This window comes from Onychostoma macrolepis, chromosome 19, assembly GCF_012432095.1.
Source record: "Onychostoma macrolepis isolate SWU-2019 chromosome 19, ASM1243209v1, whole genome shotgun sequence".
Classification (NCBI taxonomy): Eukaryota; Metazoa; Chordata; class Actinopteri; order Cypriniformes; family Cyprinidae; genus Onychostoma; species Onychostoma macrolepis.
The window spans coordinates 1527816-1554632 of NC_081173.1; the positions used below are offsets into that span (position 1 = coordinate 1527816).

At 41.7% G+C, this 26817-nt stretch overlaps 1 protein-coding gene across 3 annotated transcripts in view; it reads left to right on the plus strand.

Moving 5' to 3' along the window:
* The window catches only part of LOC131525586 (oxysterol-binding protein-related protein 6-like), a 100026-nt gene that overhangs the window by 60040 nt on the left and 13169 nt on the right, over positions 1 to 26817 (plus strand). For all 3 annotated transcript variants that reach the window (XM_058753405.1, XM_058753407.1, XM_058753408.1), the window contains one exon: positions 4180 to 4324. In XM_058753405.1, the coding sequence (XP_058609388.1) occupies positions 4180 to 4324 (145 nt within the window). The remainder of the gene's footprint in view (positions 1 to 4179; positions 4325 to 26817) is intronic.

Genomic DNA, 26817 nt, shown 5'->3' on the forward strand with positions numbered 1-26817 from the left:
ACCTAGTTTTCCCAGGAGGTCTCCCATCCAGGTACTGACCAGGCTCGACCCTGCTTAGCTTCAGTGAGTAACCAGTCTTGGGCTACAGGGTTACTTTACAGTATTTAGACGGAGAAATAGTGTGTCGAAATGGTGTCATTCTCCTCTGGTCAGACACAATCAGCAGTTTAAATCTAGGCTAAAGCAGAGTCAGATTGTACAGAGGACTAATCTGGTTCCAGTGGTCTTGTCTCTTTGACAGCCATTGGGACAGGGTCTTCACTGGGGGTCAGTCTCTGGGGCTCATCTAGTTGTCCTGGTGTCCGCTGGCATTCAGGGCTGTAGAGGTCATCTCTAAGTGCTGATCCACTATATGACGGACTGGATCTGGGTGGCTACGGTGACCTTGGAATAAGAAATAAACTGACTAATATTAGCGTAGATGCCATTCTTCTAACGATGTAACGAGTACATCGGGTGTTTTTGGAAGTGTTCCTGGTTCCGGTTGACCTAATTAATGCAGCCTAACAATCCTTTTAAAAGATTTGAATTATAGAAATGCGATAGTGTATTATGTGTAAGCCAGGTTAAAGAGATGGGTCTTTAATCTGGATTTAAATTGACAGAGCGTGTCTGCTTCCCAAACAGTGTTAGGTAGATTGTTCCAGAGTTTGGGTGCTAAATAGGAAAACGATATCCCGCCCACAGTTGATTTTGTTATTCTAGGTGTTATCAGATGGCCAGAGTTTTGAGATCGCAGCGGAGCTCGCTCAAATACTGAGGTGCCAAACCATTCAGGGCCTTATAGGTAATTGGCAAGATCTTAAAATGTATACAATGTTTAATAGGGAGCCAGTGCAGTGTTGACAGAACCGGGCTGATGTGGTCATACTTCCTGGTTCTAGTAAGAACTCTAGCTGCTGCATTTTGAACCAGCTGAAGTTTGTTTATTAAATGTGCAGAGCAACCACCCAATAAAGCATTACAATAATCTAGCCTCGAGGTCATGAATTAATGTTTCTGCATTTGATATTGAGAGCATAGGTCGTAATTTAGATATATTTTTAAGATGGAAAAATGCATTTTACAAATGCTAGAAACGAAGGAAAGATTGCTATCAAAAAGTACACCTAGGTTCCTAGCTGATGATGAAGAATTTACAGAGCAGCCGTCAAGTATTAGACGGTGATCTAGGTTATTACATGCAAAAGTCCAATAATTAACACCCCTGTTTTTTCAGAATTTCACAGTAAGAAATTGCTAGTCATCCAGTTTTTGATATCAACTATACATTGGTCCAGTATATTACTTTCTCTGGTGGGACATGTAACATGCTGTCTGTATTTTGGCAATTCACGTGAGCGATTTGCTTGATTTAAAGTCCCATGGCATGAACATTTCACTTTGAGGTTTTTTATCATTAATATGAGTTCCCCTAGCCTGCCTATGGTCCCCCAGTGGCTAGAAATGTCGATAGGTGTAAACCGAGCCCTGCGTATCCTCCTTCGCCTTTGGGCCATCTGAGCTTTCATTTTCTCAATCTGAAATCTTCCTTTTGTCGTCATACGGGGAAAGGTTACCTCCCCTTTCTCTGCTTTGCCCGCCCATGAGAAAATGAGCTACTACCATGCGAGGCGAGTGCAACACATTTTTTTTCCTCGAGAGACATCATGGCTTGCAAACGAGCGAAGCATGGCAGTTGCTCAGTGTTTGGATGTACAAATGAACACAAGTATTTGTATTTTTTTTTAGTTCCTTTATCCGAGCCTATGGCTAGCATTAGCTACATGATGATAACTGAAACGGCATACATAAACAAGCCAACTAAAGTACTGTATCCAGACACAATATTTTAAACTAACCATTCGGAGACGTCCTGCTGTAGCCGCTGAGTTGCAACTTCTTCATCCGGTGCTTCTCCATCCGGATCAGATTCTGGGTCAAACTGAAAAGTTTGAATGACTGTGTGTCTACGAGCCATTGTGATACATCCACTGTCAACATTAGTGCATGGTAGCGCAAGCTGGTTAAGGCCACACACCTACCCTCCACCTTGCCCCGCCTCTCTCCTCCTCATTAGCATTTAAAGCTACAGACACAGAAATGGCACGTCCTAAGTAGAGCTCATTGTGGGACTGGCTCGTAGTGGCTGAAATTCTGCACCAAGGCTGAATTTCGGGAAACCGACTTAAGATACAGTACTAGGGACCACATAGGCCTATATAAAAGCATCTAAAAAGCAGCATGTCAGGGTACATTTATAGTCCCCAAGAATGATTAAAACAGAGTCTGGGTGTTTTTGTGCAGTGTCTGCAGAGGTGGACAAAGTACACAACTTCATTACTTGAGTGAAAGTACAGATACTACTCCACTACAAGTGAAAGTTGTAAAGACAGATTTTTACTTAAGTACTTTTAAAAACATGTACTTCCATACTTAAGTATCAAAAGTAAAACTAAATGCATTGTTTTATTGTCACATTGTTGTATACTTACAGTAACTTATACCACAAATATAACCTACCGAATAAACTTATTAGCTTGTATTATCTTTGGAATTAATAGCTTTTATGTTACAAAACCTATTGAAATGCAACAACTGAATGAAGATAATCATTTTAATTTTTTTTATTTAACACTCCTACAACTACATTGTAACTTTTAAACAATTATTAAAATGAGTTCAAAGTTCTTTTTCAAAGCGATACTGAAGTCTATGATATGGTTTATTTTATTCAAACAAAGCAAACATTGAAAAGAAAACAAACCTTTAGACTCTTCAGAAAACTAGAACATACTCTCTCAGTATGGCCATGGATGTGCAGGTTGCACCAAAAAAAGGTCTCTCTGAATTTTGCCATCAACTGATCAGTGTTCAGAAAATGCTCAGAAGTCAGTGAACTTCACAACATGTGGCTAGGGTTGGACATTGTTTGAATTTTATCCATTCTGATTCTGCTTATTGATTTTAAATTCTTATCAATTCCCAGTTTAGATTCTAAAGTTGTAAAAAAAAAATGTAAACATTTTGACCTGTATGATCATTTAGCCTACTTATTGATCATTTGTTTGCAAAAAATATATGTATTTATGTGCAGTGTTTTGACACTAAAATGTTCAAATTTATATACTTCCCTGACCAGTTTTTAGCAGCAATTTACCAGTAGGCCTAAGGTGTATGTGTATGTGTATGTGTATGTGTATGTGTATGTGTATGTGTATGTGTATGTGTATGTGTATGTGTATGTGTATGTGTATGTGTATGTGTATGTGTATGTAAAGTGTAGCAGCCATTTTTGACGGATATATTAGTCTACCATTTGTATTGCCGTAGTTTAACTACAAATATTAAACTGTAGTTACTATGATTAATATAATGAATTTTGTGGTTACTGAAGTTTTACTACAAATAGCATAATTATGGTTAATATTATCTATAGTACATTTGTGGATACTTTGATTTTACTGCAAATACCATAGTTATGGTTACTATAGTAAAACATGGTTTAACTACAAAGGGCTTTGAGTTAACACATGCCTTTTTTTATTTTTTTTTTTAGAGCGCTTTTAGCTGTGCAGTAGCGCAGACGTTTACATTAGTTTAGCGGGGAAGGTCCCGAGGTTGCCAGATTTGTGTAAAAAAAATTAAAATAAAAATCAGCCAAATGTCCATTCAAAGCTAGGTGGAAAACTGCAGGCTTAGAAATACTGTAAGACTTGGCAACACAGGAAGGTCCTGGCATGAATCTGATTCAAAGTGAATCTGAAAATGCGCGTACAGGAAAAACTGCTACATATAACGACTTTCGACTTGGGGACCTTGATATAAATGTAGTTGAGTAAAAAGTACGATATTTATCTTTCAAATGTAGTGAAGTTAAAGTTGCAAGTTTCCAGGAAAAAATAACACTCAAAGTACAGATACTCAAAAAGTGTACTTGAGTACAATACTCAAGTAAATTTAAAGTAAATTCGTTACTGTACACCTCTGTGTGTCTGTGATCAGATCAGCAAGTTTCTGTAAAGCTAGCCCACGTGCGCTTGCGGAGGAATGTAAAGACTCACGAGAATGAACGAGCAAAACTTTTGAATTAACGAGTGTACGGGGTTTAATTTATTTTATTTTATTTATTTTTCTTAAAATGAGCAAAATAATCCTGTCACTGTATCTGATTTATTTTGTCTGATCTTTCCTCTTCAGCTACGGCGATCATTATGAGTGGAATAAAGCAGTCACTTGCATCCACAATGTGTTCAGTCAGCAGAGATGGCTCGAGCACTATGGGGACGTCGTCATTCGTAACCTCAACAACGATGAGTGCACCTGCAAGATCACGTTTGTCAAAGTGAGTTTGTTGTTTTTGTGTTCTCTTCATTTAAAAAGAGTAGTTCTCCCAAAATTGAAAATTCAGTAATTTACTCACCCTGGTGATGTTTTAATGCTTTCTTATTCAGACCACAAAAGGAGCTTGCACTCCATGTAATGGAATTTAATGGTGACCTGCATTTCTTTTAATGCTTGAAGCTGAAGTATCAAAGAATGATCGTGCCAGAAGTGCTCTGAGGGCATGCTATAGGATTTGGTTTAAAAAAATAAACAATAAATGAATAGTGTTTTACTTTGTGAAAATCCTGGCCTTAGCTATTGGTCAGTTGGTCACTAGCACAGCACACAAGTGCACAGTTTTGAGTAGTCAAGATTAATCTAAACAATGCATAAAACACAACATCAAAAAGTATTTTAATTTGTGTATAAGTGTGTATATAAGGTTTTTCTTCTCCTAAGGTTAATATCTCCAGACTAGAATCCTGGTTGTCATTTTACAATGTGAATGTGAGAACTTTGCTGTTGTTGAAGCTGGTCACTATTCTGTCCCATCATATGGACCACCAAAGCTTTTTTTATTTATTTTGTGGTCTGAAAAACAAAGGCATTAGAAAACACCAGGGTGAGTGAACAATGACTGAAATTTGAGTGAACGATCCCTGTACTGCTCATGCAACTTAATTAAAGTGTTATTTTTTTATTTTGTAATCATGATCTGTGTCACAGTTGCAATTTTCAGCTTCACTACACTTTTCACAAGACAGATCTTTATGCAGAGACCTTGAATAGCATTGCTGTAGAAGAGTAATTAGCTGGTGAAGTGGATTTACCTTTTGTAGAGTTAACAAAAGTTATTGTGATGTTTGAAGCGGATGTCATAATTGTCAATAGACTGGTAAGATTTACAAATGAGCAGTTCATAAAAATTAACATACCAAAAGAATATTAGAGAACCAAAATATTAGATTGAGATGTCTTTAATAGTTACAAACATACAAACTTTGGAAAACGAATATTGAATCGCAAAGGTTTTTTTTTTTTTTTAATTGCGGTTTTCAATTTAAATAAATACAGTTAAGTCCATGTGAGGGATGTATGTGTGTATATTATATATATATATATATATATATGCGCAGAGATAATCCATCTGCCTCACAGGTGTGGCATATCAAGATGCTGATTAGACAGCATGATTATTGCACAGGTGTGGCGAGGCTGAACATTGCCTTAGGCTGTTGGAAAACACTTTTATCACACAGCACAATGCCACAGATGTCACAAGTTTTGAGGGAGCGTGCAATTGGCATGATGACTGCAGGAATGTTAGACAGCATGTATGGCGTCGTGTGGGTGAGCAGTTTGCTGATGTCAACGTTGTGGATCGAGTGCCCCATGGTGGCGGTGGGGTTATGGTATGGGCAGGCGTATGGACAACGAACACAGGTGCATTTTATTGATGGCATTTTGAATGCACAGAGATACCGTTAACGAGATCCTGAGGCCCATTGTTGTGCCGTTCATCCACGACCATCACCTCATGTTGCAGCATGATAATGCATGGCCCTATGTTGCAAGGATCTGTACACAATTCCTGGAAGCTGAAAACATCCCAGTTCTTGCATGGCCAGCATACTCACCGGATGTGTCACCCATTGAGCATGTTTGGGATGCTCTGGATCGGCGTATACGACAGAGTGTTCCAGTTCCTGCCAATTTCCAGCAACTTTGCACAGCCATTGAAGAGGAGTGAACCAACATTTCACAGGCCACAATCAACAACCTGATCAACTCCATGCGAAGCAGATGTGTTGCACTGCGTGAGGCAAATGGTGGTCACACCAGATACTGACTGGTTTTCGGACCCAATGTACAGTAAAACTGCACATTTTAGAGTGGCCTTTTATTGTGGCCAGCCTGAGGCACACCTGTGCAATAATCATGCTGTCTAATCAGCATCTTGATATGCCACACCTGTGAGGTGGATGGAGTATCTCGGCCAAGAAGTGCTCACTAACACAGATTTAGACAGATTTGTGAACACCATTTGAGAGAGAAAGGGCTTTTGTGTACATATAAAAAGTCTTAGATCTTTGACAATTTAGACTCTTAATTTCTAGCGATTATCGTCAATTTGATTGCACAGATACTATTTAAACTAAACTGAGCTAGACAATGACGTCTCTGAATTCAATAAGACCCATCAGTTTAACAAAAGCATGAAGTTCAAATGAACTGTTTAAATACACACTTCTAAAGTGTGCTTTATTGGGCCATAAGGCTCAATCGTCTCACTAAAGAGAAGTGAATGGTGAAGCCCATAGCTCACATCAATGCATACCATAAACCACCATCCCTTAGTTTATACAGTTAACCAAAATGGGTATACTCTTAATTTATGCCCCCATTTTTTTTAAGCAAACCAGCAAAGGATGAACACTTGTTTTATAAACAGTGACATGTCTTATTTAGTTCACCCCAAAATTGGCCAGTAGTATTTGCACATTGTCACTTAACTTCTGCTGCTTGACTTCAAGAAGTAAGGATCATTATGAAAATAATATTAGCCACAGAAGATGTGCAGATGAAATGGACTGCAGCAATTAACATTTTGTCTGAACAGAACAGAACCTCTAGTAAGTTACATGGTATTTTGCTTAGTTGTCTGTTCATAAGCATGGGAGAATCGTGATCTCAATTTGAGAAGAAAGAAAAAAAAAAAAAAATTGATTTATCAATTTATCCAGAGTTGTGCAGCTCTACTCCACTGTGTATTATGAGAGGACACCCCAATAATTCACAATTGATGTGTATATAGTGCAACAAAAAATTTATAGCCTAAATAAAATGGTTTAGATCTTTTTTTTAATACAAATAATCACCAGTCAAGTTGCGATATCAAACAGGACCACAGGGAGATGCCAAAAGACCACTAAACCACTAAATTATCATAGCCTTGATCTGACTATACCGTTACTAAACCACTGACCACCACATAATCTAAAGCACCTCCAGCACCCAGTGCAAAACACTCGTGCTTTTAAGGTAAATACACACTGAAAATAATAATTTACTGACTCTCCGCCATCTCTGATTAAATCAGTCAGGTTTTCTCTACATTTGCAGTGTTTTGAGCTTACTGTTTGAATGCATTAATTTACTGAATCCTTGGCCTGAAAAGTTTACAGGAGTTTGCAGGTTTAAACAAACAATACCTTAAATTAAAAGCAGGTTTTTGTGATTCAATATTTTTGTTATAAATGTAGGGCAGTAACTAGTTACATGTAATGGTATTATGTAATTTAATTACAAAAGTGTAACTGTAATCGGTTACAGTTACTGAGGAAAAAAAAAGTGAGATTAAGTTACTTTATGAAAATGTTAACAATTACAGAGTGGGTTACATCTAAATATTTTAACATTCGCATAAATTTGATTTGATTTTCTCTCCCAAATTGCATCAACTGCTCTAAACAGATACCAATGTTAAAGGGGTTTAGGACACAGTTATTAAATAAGCATGTGTCCTATTGTTTTATTTCCTATTTGGTTTAATGTATATGCTTTTATTTATTTATTTTTTTAATTAAATGTTTTTCCAAAGCATTGTTAGATGCAAGTGTTTCCTGTCATAGCGATCGATAGTTTTTAAAATCTAATCTTTGCATAGCTATTAAACTATCTTATTTTAAATCAGTATTTAACCTCAGAGCGATCTCAAAGTAAAAAAAGGTGCTAAAGTCTGATTTTGTGGTGGTTGTGCTTTTTAAAATTAAATTATTATAATCTTAATTCAAGCGATGAAGGATTTTGAAAGTCTGACAGGAATCAGTGTTTCGTACTACTGCAAGGTTAACCCTGCCTGCTTTAAATGTTCAAAAATGAATAGCAGTTGAAATTCACTAGAAATTTTTATAAAAGTAATCGGTTACATTTAATTGATTACTTGATTAATTGATCACTTCTTGTACTATGCAACTTGCACTATATAATCCATTACATTCCCAAAGTGACCTTCCCAACACTGGTTATAATGTACTGATTCAAATTAGTATCAATAATTCATTTTACCACTCTTGATGAGAGATGAGAGGTAATTCACGGTGCCCCCTCCTGGGTAGTGTGATTTATGTAGTGTCATTTCTAATCACCGAGACACTGACGCTTTAGCTGCTTTTCCACCAAAATTACCTGGAACAATTTGTCCCAGGAACTTTTTTTTCTCAATACCAAGTTGTGTCCTTGGTAGTTTGGACTTCGCAAGTTCTACTCGAGAGTGTAAACTCTCGGGAGCGGGAAAACACCAGTCCGGTAATTCTGCAAATGGAATGGCAGCGTACTTGATTACGTCAGTCAGCTCGCCTGGGCTGCTGTGAATTTCTTTTTTTTCTTTCTTTTTTTTCCCCTCACTGTATTTACAATAAGTCTAAATATATCATCAAACACCACTGCCTCTTTTCGTTCTCATTTAAACATAGGCCGCAGAAATGTAGTTCAGGAAATGTACATTACAATGAAACAATTTCAAACAGTATTGCCTCATTTTCATTTTGCAAAACATTTTATTCTTTAGGATAAACCCCTTGAGATGCATCATCTCATTTTCAAGGCCATTAGATTTACCCAAAACAATTTTATATAACATGTTTAACCACTACAGAGACATCAGAGCCAGTGGTAAATGTTAGAAGGACTAGCCTAGGTTAGGCTGCTCTCATTGGGATACATGAGCATGGAGCGCCCGCTCATCGCGTGAACCTTACATCTCCGAAATAAGCGAAGCACGTTTTCAAGTAGACGCTGTCTGCATAAATAAACCGCAGATGTGAGTTTTAAACTACTACATTCTCGCCTGAAATACTCTTAAAACTACATTTCATGACACAGTAGCAGCAATATTTTGAAAATGATGCGAATAAATGGTGGTTGAAATACAATGCTGTGCGAACGTAGGGCTGGGCGATATGGCCTAAAATTTTTCTTTTTTTTTTTTCTTTCTCTTCTTTTTCACACAAAATCTGATTTACGATTTAAATCGATACCCCCCCACACACACACTTAAAATCAATCTGCAGATGACAAAGAGATTGTTCAGAACAATTTTTAACTTTATTTTGTTTTGCTTTTCCCTTCTGGAATTTGATCTGGATTTCCCCCTTGGGGTTAACCCTCTGGGGTCTGAGGTCATTTTGGGGCCCTTGAGATGTTTTGACATGCCCTGATATTTGTGCTTATTTCAGCTACTTAAAACATACTATTGACCAACATGTATTTTTTTTTGTATTCAGCACAAACTGTGCTACTATAATATGTGACCAAGATGGATGTACATGTTTGCATTTTTTAGAAAAAAAATATTATGCGTGGTTTGTAAGTTTTGGGGAAAAAAATGTAGCTGAAATAAGGCCATAAAACCCACACTAAATAGTCCTGAACAAGACTTTTGAGTAATCCGTCTTGTAGGCTAGAATATTTACTTCAAAATTATGTGAAAATCATTCTGCTTACTCATTCACAGAAAACAATATATTGATTTAAAATTTTCAAGACATGTTTTGTGATCGAGGGTCTATATGCGAGGGAGTGGCAATGGCCATGAATATTAAGTGAGTCTCACCTGAGAGACAAAGGGCCCTCCCCTAATGGCCCCTAATGGCCCATCAGTGTGACTGTGAGGCAGGTAAGAGAGAATGTGAGGAGATTGAAAAAAAGGGTTTTTTAAATTATTTGTATTTTATTTACAACACAGTATAATCAAAACATACATAATGAAGGTCAAAGACACATTATTGTGCACACTGATCTAACCACAGAGATGTGAACAGACTTTGAGTCATTCCTGCAACAGATTCTGTTCAACAAGTAAATCATACCTGATATTTACATGTTTTATTTAAGTGTTTCTACTTCTTTCCATGGATTCAAGAAGAAAAAAAAACAATCAGTAGAAAAGGAGCTTGTTTTGACATAGAATATCAGTGTAGTTGAACATCTGATGTTGGTGCAGCGCTCTCAGAGGAAAACAGTTTGAAGAGACATCAGGATACATCTGGTGCTGGTATCTGATTCAATAAAATACAAACAAAAAAAACATTTGTGAGCATGTTAATATCAGAAACATCTGTATATATATATATATATATATATATATATATATCATATCATATATATCACTATCATAAAAAAGAGAAAGAAATCTTATATCTGAGAAACTAATTATTATTGTTTAGCACGTTATTAAAATCTATTTCTGAACAGAGTAGGCTATTAATAATAAACATGTACTAAACATACTTAGACTCGTAGCATTCATCATGTTACAGTGTACACTCATATTACTTTTATTGTTTTATATAGAGCATGAAAACATCATAGCGCTGTTAGAAATTTAAATACAATGAACTGCCTATCATATTCAAAATGTTTTACACGATTTCAAACATTGTAGTCAGGAATTATAGTTTGGGAAAAACCCAACTATGATTTTGTAGTCATACAGTCTAGTATGTATGATTTTATAGTAGCCTATGATATGATTATGTAGCCACAGACTCAAGCAGGCTTTGTACAATAAAAGGATGTACTATGTACTATAAAAAATTATATTTTATATCTGAGAAACTAATTATTATTGTTTAGCACGCTATTAAAATCTATTTGTGAACAGAGTATTAATAATAAACATGGTCTAAACATTCTTAGAGGCGTAGCATTCATCATGTTGTCGTTTGGGGGAAAACCCAGCTAACTGTTAGTAAATCTGTTCAAGTTTGTCACAATAAAACGTTAACTAATGTAAAAAAGAAACATTACTTACTCATCTCCTCTGCTGGATGAAATCGTGTTCTTCTTTCAAGGGAAATCCTGCTTTTACTCGGCGAGTCTTCCAGAAACGAACAGTAGCCGCGATGAGAACCTCCTCTTTGTTTGTGTTGTTGGGCATTTGCACGCGCGCACTTACGTGCGTGGCTATTTACATATGAACAGCGGGGCGGGGTCACATTAGAGGCGGGGCGGGGTCACATTAGAGGCGGGGCGGGGTCACATTAGAGGCGGGGCGGGGTCACATTAGAGGCGGGGCGGGGTCACATTAGAGGCGGGGCGGGGTCACATTAGAGGCGGGGCGGGGTCACATTAGAGGCGGGGCGGGGTCACATTAGAGGCGGGGCGGGGTCACATTAGAGGCGGGGCGGGGTCACATTAGAGGCGGGGCGGGGTCACATTAGAGGCGGGGCGGGGTCACATTAGAGGCGGGGCGGGGTCACATTAGAGGCGGGGCGGGGTCACATTAGAGGCGGGGCGGGGTCACATTAGAGGCGGGGCGGGGTCACATTAGAGGCGGGGCGGGGTCACATTAGAGGCGGGGCGGGGTCACATTAGAGGCGGGGCGGGGTCACATTAGAGGCGGGGCGGGGTCACATTAGAGGCGGGGCGGGGTCACATTAGAGGCGGGGCGGGGTCACATTAGAGGCGGGGCGGGGTCACATTAGAGGCGGGGCGGGGTCACATTAGAGGCGGGGCGGGGTCACATTAGAGGCGGGGCGGGGTCACATTAGAGGCGGGGCGGGGTCACATTAGAGGCGGGGCGGGGTCACATTAGAGGCGGGGCGGGGTCACATTAGAGGCGGGGCGGGGTCACATTAGAGGCGGGGCGGGGTCACATTAGAGGCGGGGCGGGGTCACATTAGAGGCGGGGCGGGGTCACATTAGAGGCGGGGCGGGGTCACATTAGAGGCGGGGCGGGGTCACATTAGAGGCGGGGCGGGGTCACATTAGAGGCGGGGCGGGGTCACATTAGAGGCGGGGCGGGGTCACATTAGAGGCGGGGCGGGGTCACATTAGAGGCGGGGCGGGGTCACATTAGAGGCGGGGCGGGGTCACATTAGAGGCGGGGCGGGGTCACATTAGAGGCGGGGCGGGGTCACATTAGAGGCGGGGCGGGGTCACATTAGAGGCGGGGCGGGGTCACATTAGAGGCGGGGCGGGGTCACATTAGAGGCGGGGCGGGGTCACATTAGAGGCGGGGCGGGGTCACATTAGAGGCGGGGCGGGGTCACATTAGAGGCGGGGCGGGGTCACATTAGAGGCGGGGCGGGGTCACATTAGAGGCGGGGCGGGGTCACATTAGAGGCGGGGCGGGGTCACATTAGAGGCGGGGCGGGGTCACATTAGAGGCGGGGCGGGGTCACATTAGAGGCGGGGCGGGGTCACATTAGAGGCGGGGCGGGGTCACATTAGAGGCGGGGCGGGGTCACATTAGAGGCGGGGCGGGGTCACATTAGAGGCGGGGCGGGGTCACATTAGAGGCGGGGCGGGGTCACATTAGAGGCGGGGCGGGGTCACATTAGAGGCGGGGCGGGGTCACATTAGAGGCGGGGCGGGGTCACATTAGAGGCGGGGCGGGGTCACATTAGAGGCGGGGCGGGGTCACATTAGAGGCGGGGCGGGGTCACATTAGAGGCGGGGCGGGGTCACATTAGAGGCGGGGCGGGGTCACATTAGAGGCGGGGCGGGGTCACATTAGAGGCGGGGCGGGGTCACATTAGAGGCGGGGCGGGGTCACATTAGAGGCGGGGCGGGGTCACATTAGAGGCGGGGCGGGGTCACATTAGAGGCGGGGCGGGGTCACATTAGAGGCGGGGCGGGGTCACATTAGAGGCGGGGCGGGGTCACATTAGAGGCGGGGCGGGGTCACATTAGAGGCGGGGCGGGGTCACATTAGAGGCGGGGCGGGGTCACATTAGAGGCGGGGCGGGGTCACATTAGAGGCGGGGCGGGGTCACATTAGAGGCGGGGCGGGGTCACATTAGAGGCGGGGCGGGGTCACATTAGAGGCGGGGCGGGGTCACATTAGAGGCGGGGCGGGGTCACATTAGAGGCGGGGCGGGGTCACATTAGAGGCGGGGGCGGGGTCACATTAGAGGCGGGGGCGGGGTCACATTAGAGATAATGAGTCAGACGGGACAGACTGAACATCGTGTTGGTTTTATACGGATTACTTAATCACAGAATGTTTGTTTTCGATAAGACTTGCTTCATTTCAAAGTAGACACTTCAAGCTTTTTATAGATATAACTCCCATGTCTCTGTGTTGAGTATTTGCTGAGTTAGTTCATTTTAGTGACACGTTTCTAAAAACAGTTTGCGGAGACGGAGAAGACAGAGAGCGCACCCTGTTTGTTTTCTTTATTCTTCAGAAGCACAAAGTTTAGTTGTTATTATGAGTGTATACAAATAAAAGTAGACCCCTTACAGATTCGAATGGTGTATTGCTCTTATCTGTGCGATCAAAAACGTCAGAGTAATTCAAGCTCATTTCGGCCTTATCAGGAAAATCTGCCTCAAAACGCATATATGCGTTTGTCGACCCCAGGGGGTTAAAGTGCAATCAGAAACAACAAGCCAAAGAGACAAGATGTTAGGCCCTGCCATTGTAAACAGTGAAAATGTAACATAACATAGCACAAAATGTAACCCGAAACATTATTTAAATTATCAAATTATGTGACCCTTTTTGATAAGTTTTTTTTAAACATAAGTTTAACATCTTGCCATTCAGTAGATAGGAGGTAGTTCTGATAAATGTGACTATGACATCGTGGGGGTTAGGGGGTGTGCCCGAAGCGTGAATCCATATTCAGAAAGACATGGAAAATGAATAACTGTTGCCTGTTACAGTACATAAAACTTCACTTACCACATAAACAGAGTAAGGAGAGATGACTGAGGATGATGACGAATGATTTGCAGATCATGAGCAAAACTAACAAACATCTAATCTTGTAAAATGCGTGGTAAATACTGCCGCTCCATGGTATAAACACGGTCGTGCGATTGCCAATCTCAAAAGTGAAAGTGAAACTAAAAAGCAATCGTGCATTCAAAAGCAGTTGCAATGCATAATAGCGGCTCCCTGAATGCCGCAATTTTATATACAGTATGATTTTCCTCCCATCTTGTATTTATTCTCCACAGTGAGTCAATGTCATGGATGTAAAGGCAGAGCAAGTTTAAATATCTTTCTAGTCTATATTTCCGTCTTGTAATCCCGCTGTTTTGGGTATTAAAAAAAAAAAATATATATATATATATGTATGTATGTAATGGAGCAGAGACTGACTGTTGTTCATGTATTTATGTCCTCATTTGGCGAGACAGCAGACGCTGAAATGCTTTGGTATGTGTAGTAAACGAAACCGCTCATGTGCATTCATTCATAAGGAGACACGTAGGATTCATATTTAAATGGTATTTTTGCAGCTTAACATTTTCAGATACTAGTTCATATCACGATTTGATTGAAGTGTAATGACCTACTTTTGATTTATTCATCCAAACTTTGACAAATTCAATGACATTCCGTGTTATACAGTACATTCTGTTTTTATAACTAGATTCTGCGATTCCGTCTGTGTTTTCCGCATCGTGGACATCATAAAGCCCTGATCACATTGCGACGCTCACGACGAACGATTGTATTATTTACTGCCATGGAGAGCCACAAATTAAAGCTTGGCGAGCCGCATGAGTCTCGTGAGCCGCGCAACATTGCTTTAAGGGATCTGCATTCCGCAGTACACGTCATTTTCTTTGCGAACACGTTGGGATGCGGCGGATTGCGGGGGGGATCACGAAACCCTACCTAAACTCTAATATGGCAAACGCGCGGGGGGAGGGCTGAGCCCATTCGGGACTACAGGAACCCAGAGGGGAGCGTCGGCGGATGTTAAAGAGAAAACCGATTTTCATTCAAACAAATCGACGTAAACTACACATTCGAGTTAAACGATAAAATCGATTTATCGCCCAGCCCTATTTGAACGCGTGAAAAACAGAGCAAGAGAGAGAAAAGAAACAGAAGGCGCGAATGACAAGCTGTCCAGTTGACAAAAACACTGACTGGATCTAAACCTTGAGTTGAAGGTTAAGTGACCTCACATGAAAATTTGCAACACATTGATGGCAGACACATGCTTGTTCCATTCACAAAGCACAGGTTTTCCAAGAATGCGGTTGTGATTCCCGGAAATTTGTGGGTGTGAGTTTGGTAATAGAAATGCTGTTGCCGTTTTATTTTGCACTGGCAATAGTAGTTAAAAGGGGTCATATGATACAATTTCATGTTTTCCTTGTCTTTGGAGTGTTACAAGCTCTATGTGCATATGTAAGATCTGTAAAGTTGCAAAGATTAAAGTCTCAAACCCAAAGAGAGATTCTTTATAAAAGTTAAGACTCTGCAATGCCCCCCTAAAACGGCTCATTCAAACACACCCCCACATGTCTACGTTACTGTGTGGGAAGATTTGCATAACACCGCCCAAACATACACGCTATGAAAGAAGGCATAACTTTTATTCTCTCTGTAGTATTGTTGTTGCTGACGCCATGTCGTGGAGAAGCTGTGTGTTTGGTTGTGAAAGAAACTTTTGTTTGGCCTTCCAAATGAGTAGACAACTAGAAATCAGTGGTTAAGTTATATTTACAACACTGTTCCAGAACAGTTCAACCCAAATATTAGAGTTTGTGCAGCGCGTTTTACAGATTACTATTTCCTGAACCTGGGAGAGAGTAGCATACAATGCCAGCTGTGCAAAAATGCTGTTTCTATAAAGTGGCGCAATTCCAACTTTGCAAGGACAGTCTGGCGCTTATGAATCACAGCCTGTAAGTGTTTTCTTATTTAAAGAATTTGCCAAGGACTATTCAAACGTGAGTGTTGAGCTGTGTAGAGTTGTGCTTGTTTGGCATTTCTACGATCACAAATGCAGACATGGTGTTATGTTTACGCAGTGCAGAGGAGTCAAGTCGTCATTTATATAGCGCTTTGATCCAAGATGATCCAAGATGGCGGCGCGATCAGACGCAGCGGCTGCTCCAGGTCCCAAAGACGGTGCTTTTTTGTCTTTTAATGTCGTCTGTTCGTCTCCAAATAGTGTAAATTTACCGCTAGTTCATAAGGAAATCACTCCTAAACTCATATATGTTCGCCAAAGACTTTTGGATATCGGCAACGCATACAAAGACCAACTCTCGCCGGCGGCTACTGAGAAGCTACGAGGCCTCTGTTTACTGCTGAAGCCGGACCTCGAGACCGCGGCCTTGCCTACTGTCGCTACCCGCACAAGGTGGCGTCGCAAGCAGTGTGAGAGAGGACGGAAGCGCGGTAAGCGCGGAGGTATACGAGCTAGGCTGAGGGAAAACCCCACAAGACCGGCTCTTCCAACACTCATGCTCTCAAACGTTCGCTCTCTGGAAAACAAACTGGACTTAATTCAACTCAGTCGATCTACACAGCACGAGACAAGGGATTGTTGTGTGTTTGTTTTCACTGAAACATGGCTGAACGACAACATCCCGGACTCCGCCATTCAGCTGCACGGACTAACTTGCTACCGCGCGGACAGAGATTCATCACTGTCTGGTAAGACTCGCGGTGGCGGCTTGTGTGTGTACGTCAACAAAGAATGGTGTAACAATGCTGGGGTAGTGACAAAACACTGTTCATCGCTGGTGGAGTTTGTTTGTGAAGTGTCGACCGTTCTATATGCCGCGGGAGTTCACGGCCATTGTTATTGTCGCGGTATACATCCCCCCCGTGCGCAAATGCAAAGGACGCGCTTCGCGAGCTGTACAGCGCCATCAGCGAACAACAAACAAATAACCCCGACGGCTTTTTCATCATAGCCGGTGACTTCAACCACGCAAACTTAAAGACAGTTTTGCCAAAGTTCTACCAACATGTGAACTTTGCAACAAGGGGAAATAACACACTGGACTTTGTTTACACAACAGTTAAGAGCGCATACAAAGCTGAACCCGCCCCCACCTCGGGTACTGACCACATCTCTGTTATGCTAATCCCAGCATACAGACCACTTCTGAAACTGGCCAAACCGGTTCACAAACAGATCAAGGTATGGCCAAACAATGCCACCTCAGCACTGCAGGACTGCTTCCAGGACACAGACTGGAACATGTTCAAAGAGGCGGCCACCTACAACAACCACACAGACCTGCAGGAGTACACTGAAACTGTGACTGCTTGCATCCAAAAGTGCACTGATGATGTGACAGTCACCAAGACCATCACCACACGCGCCAACCAGAAGCCATGGATGACAGCAGAGGTTCGTGGGCTGCTAAAGTCCAGAGATGAAGCATTCAGATCAGGAGATAAAGCAGCCCTCAAAACAGCAAGAGCCAATCTGTCCCGCAGCATCAAAAATGCAAAACGGTCATATGCTCAAAAAATCAACAATCACTTCACAGACAGCAGTGACACACGGAGCCTGTGGCAAGCTATTCAGACCATCACAGACTACAAGCCCGCGCCACAGGCCTGTGATGATGACACATCCCTCCCAGATACACTCAACCACTTTTACTCACGGTTTGAAATGCAGAATGACACACCTGCACAAAAACTGCCCACACCTCCCAACGACCAGCCGCTCTGTCTGTCTCCAGCCGATGTAAGGAAGTCCCTATCTAGGATCAACCCACGCAAGGCTGCGGGTCCCGACAACATACCTGGCCGTGTACTGAAAGACTGTGCTGCACAGCTGACAGATGTCCTAACAGATATCTTCAACACCTCGCTGAGCCAGGCAGTCGTCCCCACATGTCTCAAATCCACAACAATCATACCGGTACCAAAGAAATCACCTGTGTCCTGTCTAAATGACTACCGTCCCATAGCACTGACTCCAATCATAATGAAGTGCTTTGAGAGGTTAGTCATGCACAACATCAAAACCAGCCTCCCCAACACACTCGATCCGCTCCAGTTTGCATACCGTCCGAACCGCTCTACGGGCGATGCAATTTCCTCCACCCTCCACCTAGCTCTTACCCACCTAGAAAACAAAGACACTTAAGGTAGAATGCTGTTCATTGACTTCAGCTCAGCATTCAACACAATAATCCCACAACAGCTCATAAATAAACTCAACCTGCTGGGCCTTAACAATTCCCTCTGCAATTGGATCCTGGACTTTCTAACCAGAAGACCTCAGTCAGTCCGTGTCGGCCACAACACCTCGAGCACTACCACACTGAACACAGGTGCCCCACAAGGCTGTGTGCTCAGCCCGCTGCTCTTCACGCTGCTGACCCACGACTGCACTGCCAAGTCCAGCTCCAACCACATCAAGTTTGCTGACGACACAACAGTGGTAGGTCTCATCAGCAACAACGATGAAACGCACTACAGAGAGGAAGTGGCACAGCTGGCTGAATGGTGTGGCACTAACAACCTGTCCCTCAATGTGAGTAAGACAAAGGAGGTTGTGATGGACTTCAGGAGAAACTCCGTTGATCACCCCCCACTGACCATCGACAGCTCGACTGTGGAGAGAGTCAGCAGCACTAAATTCCTGGGGGTGCACATCACAGAGGATCTCACCTGGTCCACCAACACCATGTCACTCTCCAAGAAGGCACAACAGCGCCTACACTTCCTCCGCCGGCTGAAAAGAGCAAGTCTCCCTCCACCCATCCTCACCACTTTCTACAGGGGCACCATTGAGAGTGTGCTGACCAGCTGCATCACTGTCTGGTACGGGAACTGTACTGCAGCAGACCGCAAGACCCTCCAGCGGACAGTGAACACCGCTGCAAGGATCATCGGTGCCCCCCTCCATCCTGGATATTTTCCTCACACGATGCTCCAGCAAAGCCAATAGTATCGTGAAGGACTCCACACACCCCTCCCACAGTCTCTTCCAGCTCCTACCATCAGGAAGACGGTACCGGAGCATCAGAGCCCGCTCTGCCAGACTGCTCAACAGCTTTTTCCCCCAGGCTGTGAGAGCCCTGAACTCAAATCACCCCGCCCCTCTCTGAACCCCCATACAAACCCCCTACCTCCTGTAACATGTAACGTGCAATTCGAAGTGTGCTACACACAGGTGAGTGGGCCTGTACAAACCACCTGTAGTAGCACACTCTCCTCCTCTATGCGCACTAGTCACTTTTCACACACACTGCTGTGTGTACACAAATCCCACAAAAAGAACTCAGTAATATATGTATGTTTATATGCTCATGCACTACAAATCCTCCTGCACTGTTCCCCAGCCAGCTGCTTGAACTCAATGTTTCTCCTTGCACATGTACAGTATTTATCTGAAGCAATCGTATAGTTTGTATAGTTTGTACTTTTTAGTTTGTATAGGTACTTTTTATAGATAGTATATTTATAGTCAAAATCTATCAGTAGGATAGTTGTGTATAGGTTTATATTGTCTTACTCCATTGTTGTATGCCTGTATTTATGTAGCACCGTGGTCCTGTGAGGCACGACATTTCGTTCCACTGTATGCCCCCGCATGTAGCGGAATGACAAAGCTCAACTTGACTTGACTTTAACAATACAGATTGTCAAAGCACTTAACAGTATCAAATTGAAAGATAGTGTCAGTAATGTGTCATAAGATTAAACACTCAATTTTCAGTTAAAGGCATTTCATTATTGAATTCAGAGATGTCATTGTCTAGCTCAGTTTAGTTTAAATGGTATCTGTGCAACCAAATCGACGATAATTGCTAGAAATTAAGTGTCCCCAACTGAGCAAGCCAGAGGCGACAGCAGCGAGGAACCAAAACTCCCTCTGTGACACAATGGAGAAAAAAAACCTTGGGAGAAACCAGGCTCAGTCGGGGGCCAGTTGTCCTCTGACCAGACGAAACCCGCAGTTCAATTCCAACCGCAGCCATGTCAGATTGTGTAAAGGGCTTATCTGATTCCCTTGGTCTTGTCCCGATGGAGCATTTTAATTTATATTTTAATGTATTTGTTATATTTGTGTTTTATTCATTATTTGAAGTTTTTCATTTATATGATATTCTAGGAGGAGCAACAATAATGTACAGTATGTGGAAAATGGGTTTTTTGAACCTCAAACCGCGTAAACACTAAATTACACTAAATACACAAAATAATGTACTTTATAGCAACATCATATGACACCTTTAATAGTTATAGGGTTAATGAGGGGAGTTAAAAAGCCTGGAAGAGAATACTAGAGTGTTTGCTAGGCTTTTGCACCTGTAACTCAGTTGTTCTGTGCTCAGAAACTGAGCCTCCTTTGTCGTTCTTCAGACAAAATATTTATATTAAAATATATGATAATATTAAGAACTTTGTTTGCGTTACAGGCATGCAAACGTCAGGGGAGGAAAAACACGTTTTTTTTTTTTTTTTTTTTTTTTTAAAGTGTTGTGACCACCAGCAAATTGTTTTGCAGTATATTGCAACCGATTTTACTAATAGACCTACCTATTTTTGTCAAATAACAGTGGTGCTGCCTTTTTTCTGAAGTCATTAATTACCCCCCTGTAATTTGGCTCTGAATCTCAGGTGACTGATCTCACTGCCCAGCAAATCTTTCTTCTATAGTGTTAGTCAAATTATTTTCTATATAACGAACAAGTGATAGTTAGGCATTGGAGACATTCTTCATCTATAAAACGTTTGATTAACAATGGCTCACAAAGGAGAAATCGTCCAAAGTAAACTCAAACCTATGTTTTCAGGATTGCAGGATTACAAGCAGCTGTTTAATTAGGGATGGAACTAAACTCTGTTAGGCCCCGTTTACACTGTCAGTTAAATGTGACCCAATTCCGAATTATTTATTTATTTTAATTTTTTTTTTGGCTCATATGTGACGGATCGGATCTGTTCTATGACTGAGTAAACCGGAAAAAAACACATGCATTCAGATATAGCGAGATCGGTTTCAGGCCTCATTCATATGTGGAAATCTGATATGTGCCAATATAACTGTCATGTAAATAGGCAGATCGGATTTTCTGAGGCATCGCGTTCTGTACGTCATTAAAACTGCCACAATTTAGTACTTCGCCGCGGTTTAATGACATCATATGGGACCCATGCTGGCTAAATGAGTGTAAATGCGCACAGGCTATTTTGAGCTACAGACAAAAAAAATTATAAAAAATAACAAAAAAAAAGTAAAGTGAAAAATGCCGAATTTGAGGTTTTCACAAATATTAGTTCATTAAGCTCCCAATGCTCCAAGTAGTAATTAAACATCTAAAAGTATTTTTAATTGTATATTTTTTGAGAGGATTACCTTTTTCTCCACTCGCTTCTCACCCTGACTGTCATCTGAAAAGCGTGCATAACGGCGCTTCTGACAGCGCGATCCCGATAAATACACAGAATTACAGTATTTCAGTATTCCCGCGAACATAAGCTGTTCTGTCTTAAGTGAACGCTTGGGGAACTGATGAGGAAAAACATCTGATGTGTAACTTTTATATGATTTGTGAGACAGACGGCCTACTGTAATGCAATGTTATCTATCAATAGCTCTAAAAGAAAAGAGGGAATCACTCGTAGCACTTAATTTTAACTGCTTTTGTAGTTTTAATAATCAGTTTATTTGTAATGAACACACTGAAGTGATTTTTACATTTGAGGATTTTTTTTCCCCTAGGCTATATGAATGATTTTGTTTAGATGTAAAATGATAAAGGTAATGTATTTTCTTTCTATGCTATCTGTTCCTATACTTTTTTTTTTTTTTTTTTTTTGCATCTGGTCTTATTTATAATAGGAAAGATAAAAAAAGAAAAACAACTATATTGTGATTTATTAATATAGTAGCCTAATTATAAGAAAATAACTGGAGAAATTTTAATCTTTTCATCATCAGCCTTGCTGACTCTATATAGACTTTAAACGGGTGTAGCAGTCTTTTTTTATTAATTTTTTTGTAGATTCCAAAAAAATCATACATTTATGTAAGGAATAATTGACGGCGGGCCGTTGGATTAATAGAAAAATATTTTTCTAATAATTCAACGGCCCGAAGTCAATTATTCTGCTTATACTACGGTTGCCACACCTCAAGACATCGATCAGATGATATATTTCAAGGCATTCGTCCGGTATTTTTACTTAAATCGCTATTGTGAGTAGGATTATTTCTTCCGCATTTCATCCAACGCCTCCGTTGCTAATTCCTAAACGTCATTTTAAACCTAGTAAGGGAGGTTTGAGCCGTTGATAACAGTTATTATCTGTATTAACTGCATAATTAGTCTAAGTTATGAGAGAGTGATATGGTCATGTAATGCGGTCACAAGAGCTGCCTGGAACTACATTCACCGTGCGTTTCCCTGAAAGTAATTGCACACCTCAGAACGTTCGTCAGCCAATCAGATTCAAGCATTCAACGGCCCCGTAGTATAAGCGGGATGTTTCAGATGGTTTGGCAAGTGTAAACACATCGGATATGGGTCACCATTGAAAGGGCGTGTAAACGGACAGCCAAAAAAATCGAATATAGGCAACACATCGGAGCATCAAGCATCAAGCATCAAGACCTGCAGTGTAAACAAGGCCTTAGACAGTCGTCCTCGAGGATCAGAATCAGAATGAGTTTTATTTCCAGATGTTTAAACATACGAGGAATTTGTTTTCGTGACAAGCTTCCACAGTGCAACAGAATGACAGTGATGGAACAAAAAACACAGATCATAAAAATAAATAAATAAATAAGGAATAACTATGCAAATTGACAATTGTATGTACAGGTATATAACAATAGACAGTTGTATGTACAGGTATATTATGTGCAATTGAAATGTAGACAAAGTATGTGTGTTAGATAAATAAGTGTATAAATAGTGTGTGTTCCACAATTATTGTCAAGTGTTCATGAAATGGATTGCCTGAGGGAAGAAACTGTTCCTGTGCTGGCCGTTCTGGTGCTCAGAGCTTTGTAGCATCGACCAGACGGCAGCAGTTCAAAAGAGGGAGTGTGCTGGATGTGAGGGGTCCAGAGTGATTTTGCCAACCCTTTTGCTCACTCTGGATGTGCACAGTTCTTGGAAAGAACCAATGAACCATTGGGTTGTATCAATGATTCGCTCAGCAGTCCGGACTACCCTCTGTAGTCTTCTGAGGTCAGATTTGGTAGCTGAGCTGAACCAGACAGTTATTGAAGTGCAGAGGACGGATTCAATGACGGCAGAGTCGAACAGTTTCAGTAGCTCCTGTGGCAGGTTGAACTTCCTTAGCTGGCGAAGGAAGTAAAACCTCTGCTGGGCCTTTTTAACAATGGAGTCAATGTGAGTGTCCCACTTCAGGTCCTGGGAGATGGTGGTGCCCAGGAACCTGAATGACTCCACTGCAGTCACAGTGCTGTTCATGATGTTGAGTGGGGGGGAGTGCAGGGGGGTTTCTCCTGAAGTCCATGATTATCTCCACAGTGTTGAGCTCCAGGTTGTTAAGACTGCACCAGACAGCCAGCTCCTTAACCTCCTGTCGTTGGTGTACAGGGAGAAGAGCAGTGGGGAGAGAACACAGCCCTGAGGAGCTCCAGTGCTGATTATGCGGGTGCTGGATGAGAATTTTCCCAGCCTCACTAGCTGCTGCCTGTCTGTCAGGAAGCTGGTGATCCACTGACAGATGGAGCTGAGTTAGTTTGGGCAGGAGGAGGTTTGGAATGATAGTGTTAAAGGCCGAGCTGAATTCCACAAATAGGATCCTCACAAGTCCCTGGTCTGTTTAGATGTTGCAGAACATAATGCAGTCCCATGTTTGACTGCATCGTCTACAGATCTGTTTGCTCTGTAGGCAAACTGAAGAGGATCCAGCAAGGGTCCAGTAATGTCCTTCAGGTGGGCCAGAACCAGTTTTTCAAAAGAGTTCATGACCACAGACGTTAGAGCCACAGGCCTGTAGTCATTTAGTCCTGAAATTTTGGATTTCTTTGGGATGGGGATGATGGTGGATTGTTTGAAGCATGAAGGGACTTCACACAGTTCCAGTGATCTGTTGAAGAGCTGTGTGACGATGAGTGGCCAGCTGGTCAGCACAGGATTTCAGACAGACTGGTGTAACACAATCTGGGCCTGGTGCTTTCTTTTTCTTCTGCTTCCGGAAGACCTGTCGCACATTGTCTTGATCTGAATTGCAGGTGTGGGGGAGAGGGGGGTTGCTGGAGGTGTTAATGGTTGTGTGGAGAGGTGTTCAGGGCAGGTGTGGGGTGTTTTTTCAAACCTGCGGTAGAACTCATTCAGATTGTCTGCCAGTTGTTGATTCTCCACAGTGCTGGGGGATGGTGTCTTGTAGTTGGTGATCTTTCAGACCTTTCCACACTGATGCCGAGTCACTGGAAGAGCATTGAATATTTTTTTAGAATAATTCCTCTCTGCCACTCTGATCTCCTTTTCCAGTGTGTATTTGGCCTGTTTATACAAGACGTTGTTCTGTAAGCATCATCTTTGGCCTGACCGAGCTGTCTGAGTTTTTCAGTGAACCATGGTTTGTCGTTGTAGGTTAAATGAGTCCTGGTAGGAATGCACATCTTCACAGAAACTGGTATAAGATGTTACAGTTTCTGTGAGCTCGTCCAGACAGGCAGCCTCAAAAACACTCCAATCAGTAAGGTCGAAACAGGCTTGTAAAACCCGCTCTGTTTCATTAGTCCATCTTTTAACAGTCCTTAATACAGGATTAGCTTGTAAGTTTCTGCCTAAAGATGAACCAAACAGTGATCAGAGAGTTCTAAAGCTGCCCGTGGGACAGTGCCTCTTTTATTGCTGTGTAACAGTGATCCAATTTATTACTTTCTCTGGTGGGACATGTAACATGCTGTCTGTATTTTGGCAGTTCACGGGAGAGATTTGCTTTAAAGTCCCCGAGAACGATTAAAACAGAGTCTGGGTGGTGTTGTTCTGTCTCTGTGATCTGATCAGCAAGTTTATCAATGTTGCCCATCCCTGCTGTAGACTAAAAGCAACAACTTTTTAACTTGTATTATTCTAAAAAAGTTTTTAAAGGTTCATGACGTGTATTATTATTGTATTATGCTTCTTAGGTTTACATAGTGATGGGTGTAGTGATCGTCCAGTTAATCAACTGACTTTATGCTATTAGATTCTTAAAGGGGTCCTATTATGCTCTTTTACAAAGTCTACAGCAAGTTCGTCAATATTGCCATATCAATTCAGACCCCGAGAATATTGAACAAGAGGATTGCACAGATATTGCAACACATTAAAGTGGTAACATTGTTGTTGTTTTTTGGCTAAATCACGCTTTAGATCATAAATGCAGTTATTTTAAAGCTGTTGTTGATATCCTATGTACAGATAAGTGCACCGGTAATATGTATTGTTTATTATTCTTTAATTCTAATATTATAACATGAATTGCAGTGAAACTTATACGGTTTAATTTATTTATACCATAGTCCCACAGACTTGCACTATTTGGGGCGGCATATACAGTCATGGTCAGAATTATTGGCACCCTTGGTAAATATGATCAAAGAAGGCTCTGAAAATAAACCTGCATTTATTAATCCTTTTGATTCTTTTATTTTTTAAAAATCACAAAAAATCTAACCTTTCATTGAACTAAAACAATTGAAAATGGGGGAAAATCTCATTATGAAATGTTTTTCTCAAATACAAGTTGGACACAATTATTGGATCCCCTAGAAATTCTTATGAGTAAAATATCTCTGAAGTATATTCCCATTCATATTCACAATTTTGAGCACTCCAGGGTGATTATGAACATGAAATTATCCAGCCATGGCTTCCTGTTTCACAGAAATAGGGAAAACAAAGCCCAAATTCCCTTAATCATCCATCACAATGAGAAAAACCAAAGAATATATATCTAATGTGCAGCAAAAGATAATTGAGCTTCACAAATTAGTGAAGTGCTTTAAGAAAAGAGCTAGAGCAGTGAAAATTCCTATTTCCACCATCAGGGCAATAATTAAGAATTTCCAATCAACAGGAAATGTTATGAAACTGCCTGGAAGAGGACGTGTGTCTATATCGTCCTAATGCACGGTGAGGAGGAACGTTTGAGTAGCTAAAGACTCTCCAAGGACCACAGCTGGAGAATTGCGGAAAATAGAGTCTCGGGGTCAGAAAACTTAAAAAAAAAAAAAAAAAAAAAAAAGTCACACAGCACCTACATCACCACATGTTGTTTGGGAGGGTTTCAAGAAAAATTCTCCTAGCACATCCAAAAAAAAAAACCCCAGCATATTCAGTTATCAGACACGACTGGAACTTCAAATGGGACTGGCTTCTGTGGTCAGATGAAACAAAAAAATTAGCTTTTTAGCAGCAAACACTCAAGATGGGTTTGGTGAACAGGAATAAAAAGTACCCCAAGTGTACAATGAAATATACAGTACTGCTGTATTTTTGATGTTGTGGGCCTGTACTTCTGCTGGAGGTCCTGGACATCTTGTTTAGATGCATGGCATCATGGATTCTATCAAATACCAACAGATAAAAAAATCAAGTGACTGACTCTGTTAGACGGAATACGTAGTCGATTATATAAAACTGGATGACGAGTAATTTCTTACTGCTAAATTCTGAAAAAAGAGGTGTTAATTATCGGACCTAAAACCCCACATGTAATAACCTAGAACACTATCTAACACTTGATGGCTGCTCTGTCAATTCTTCTTCATCAGTCAGGAACCTAGGTGTGCTGTTTGATAG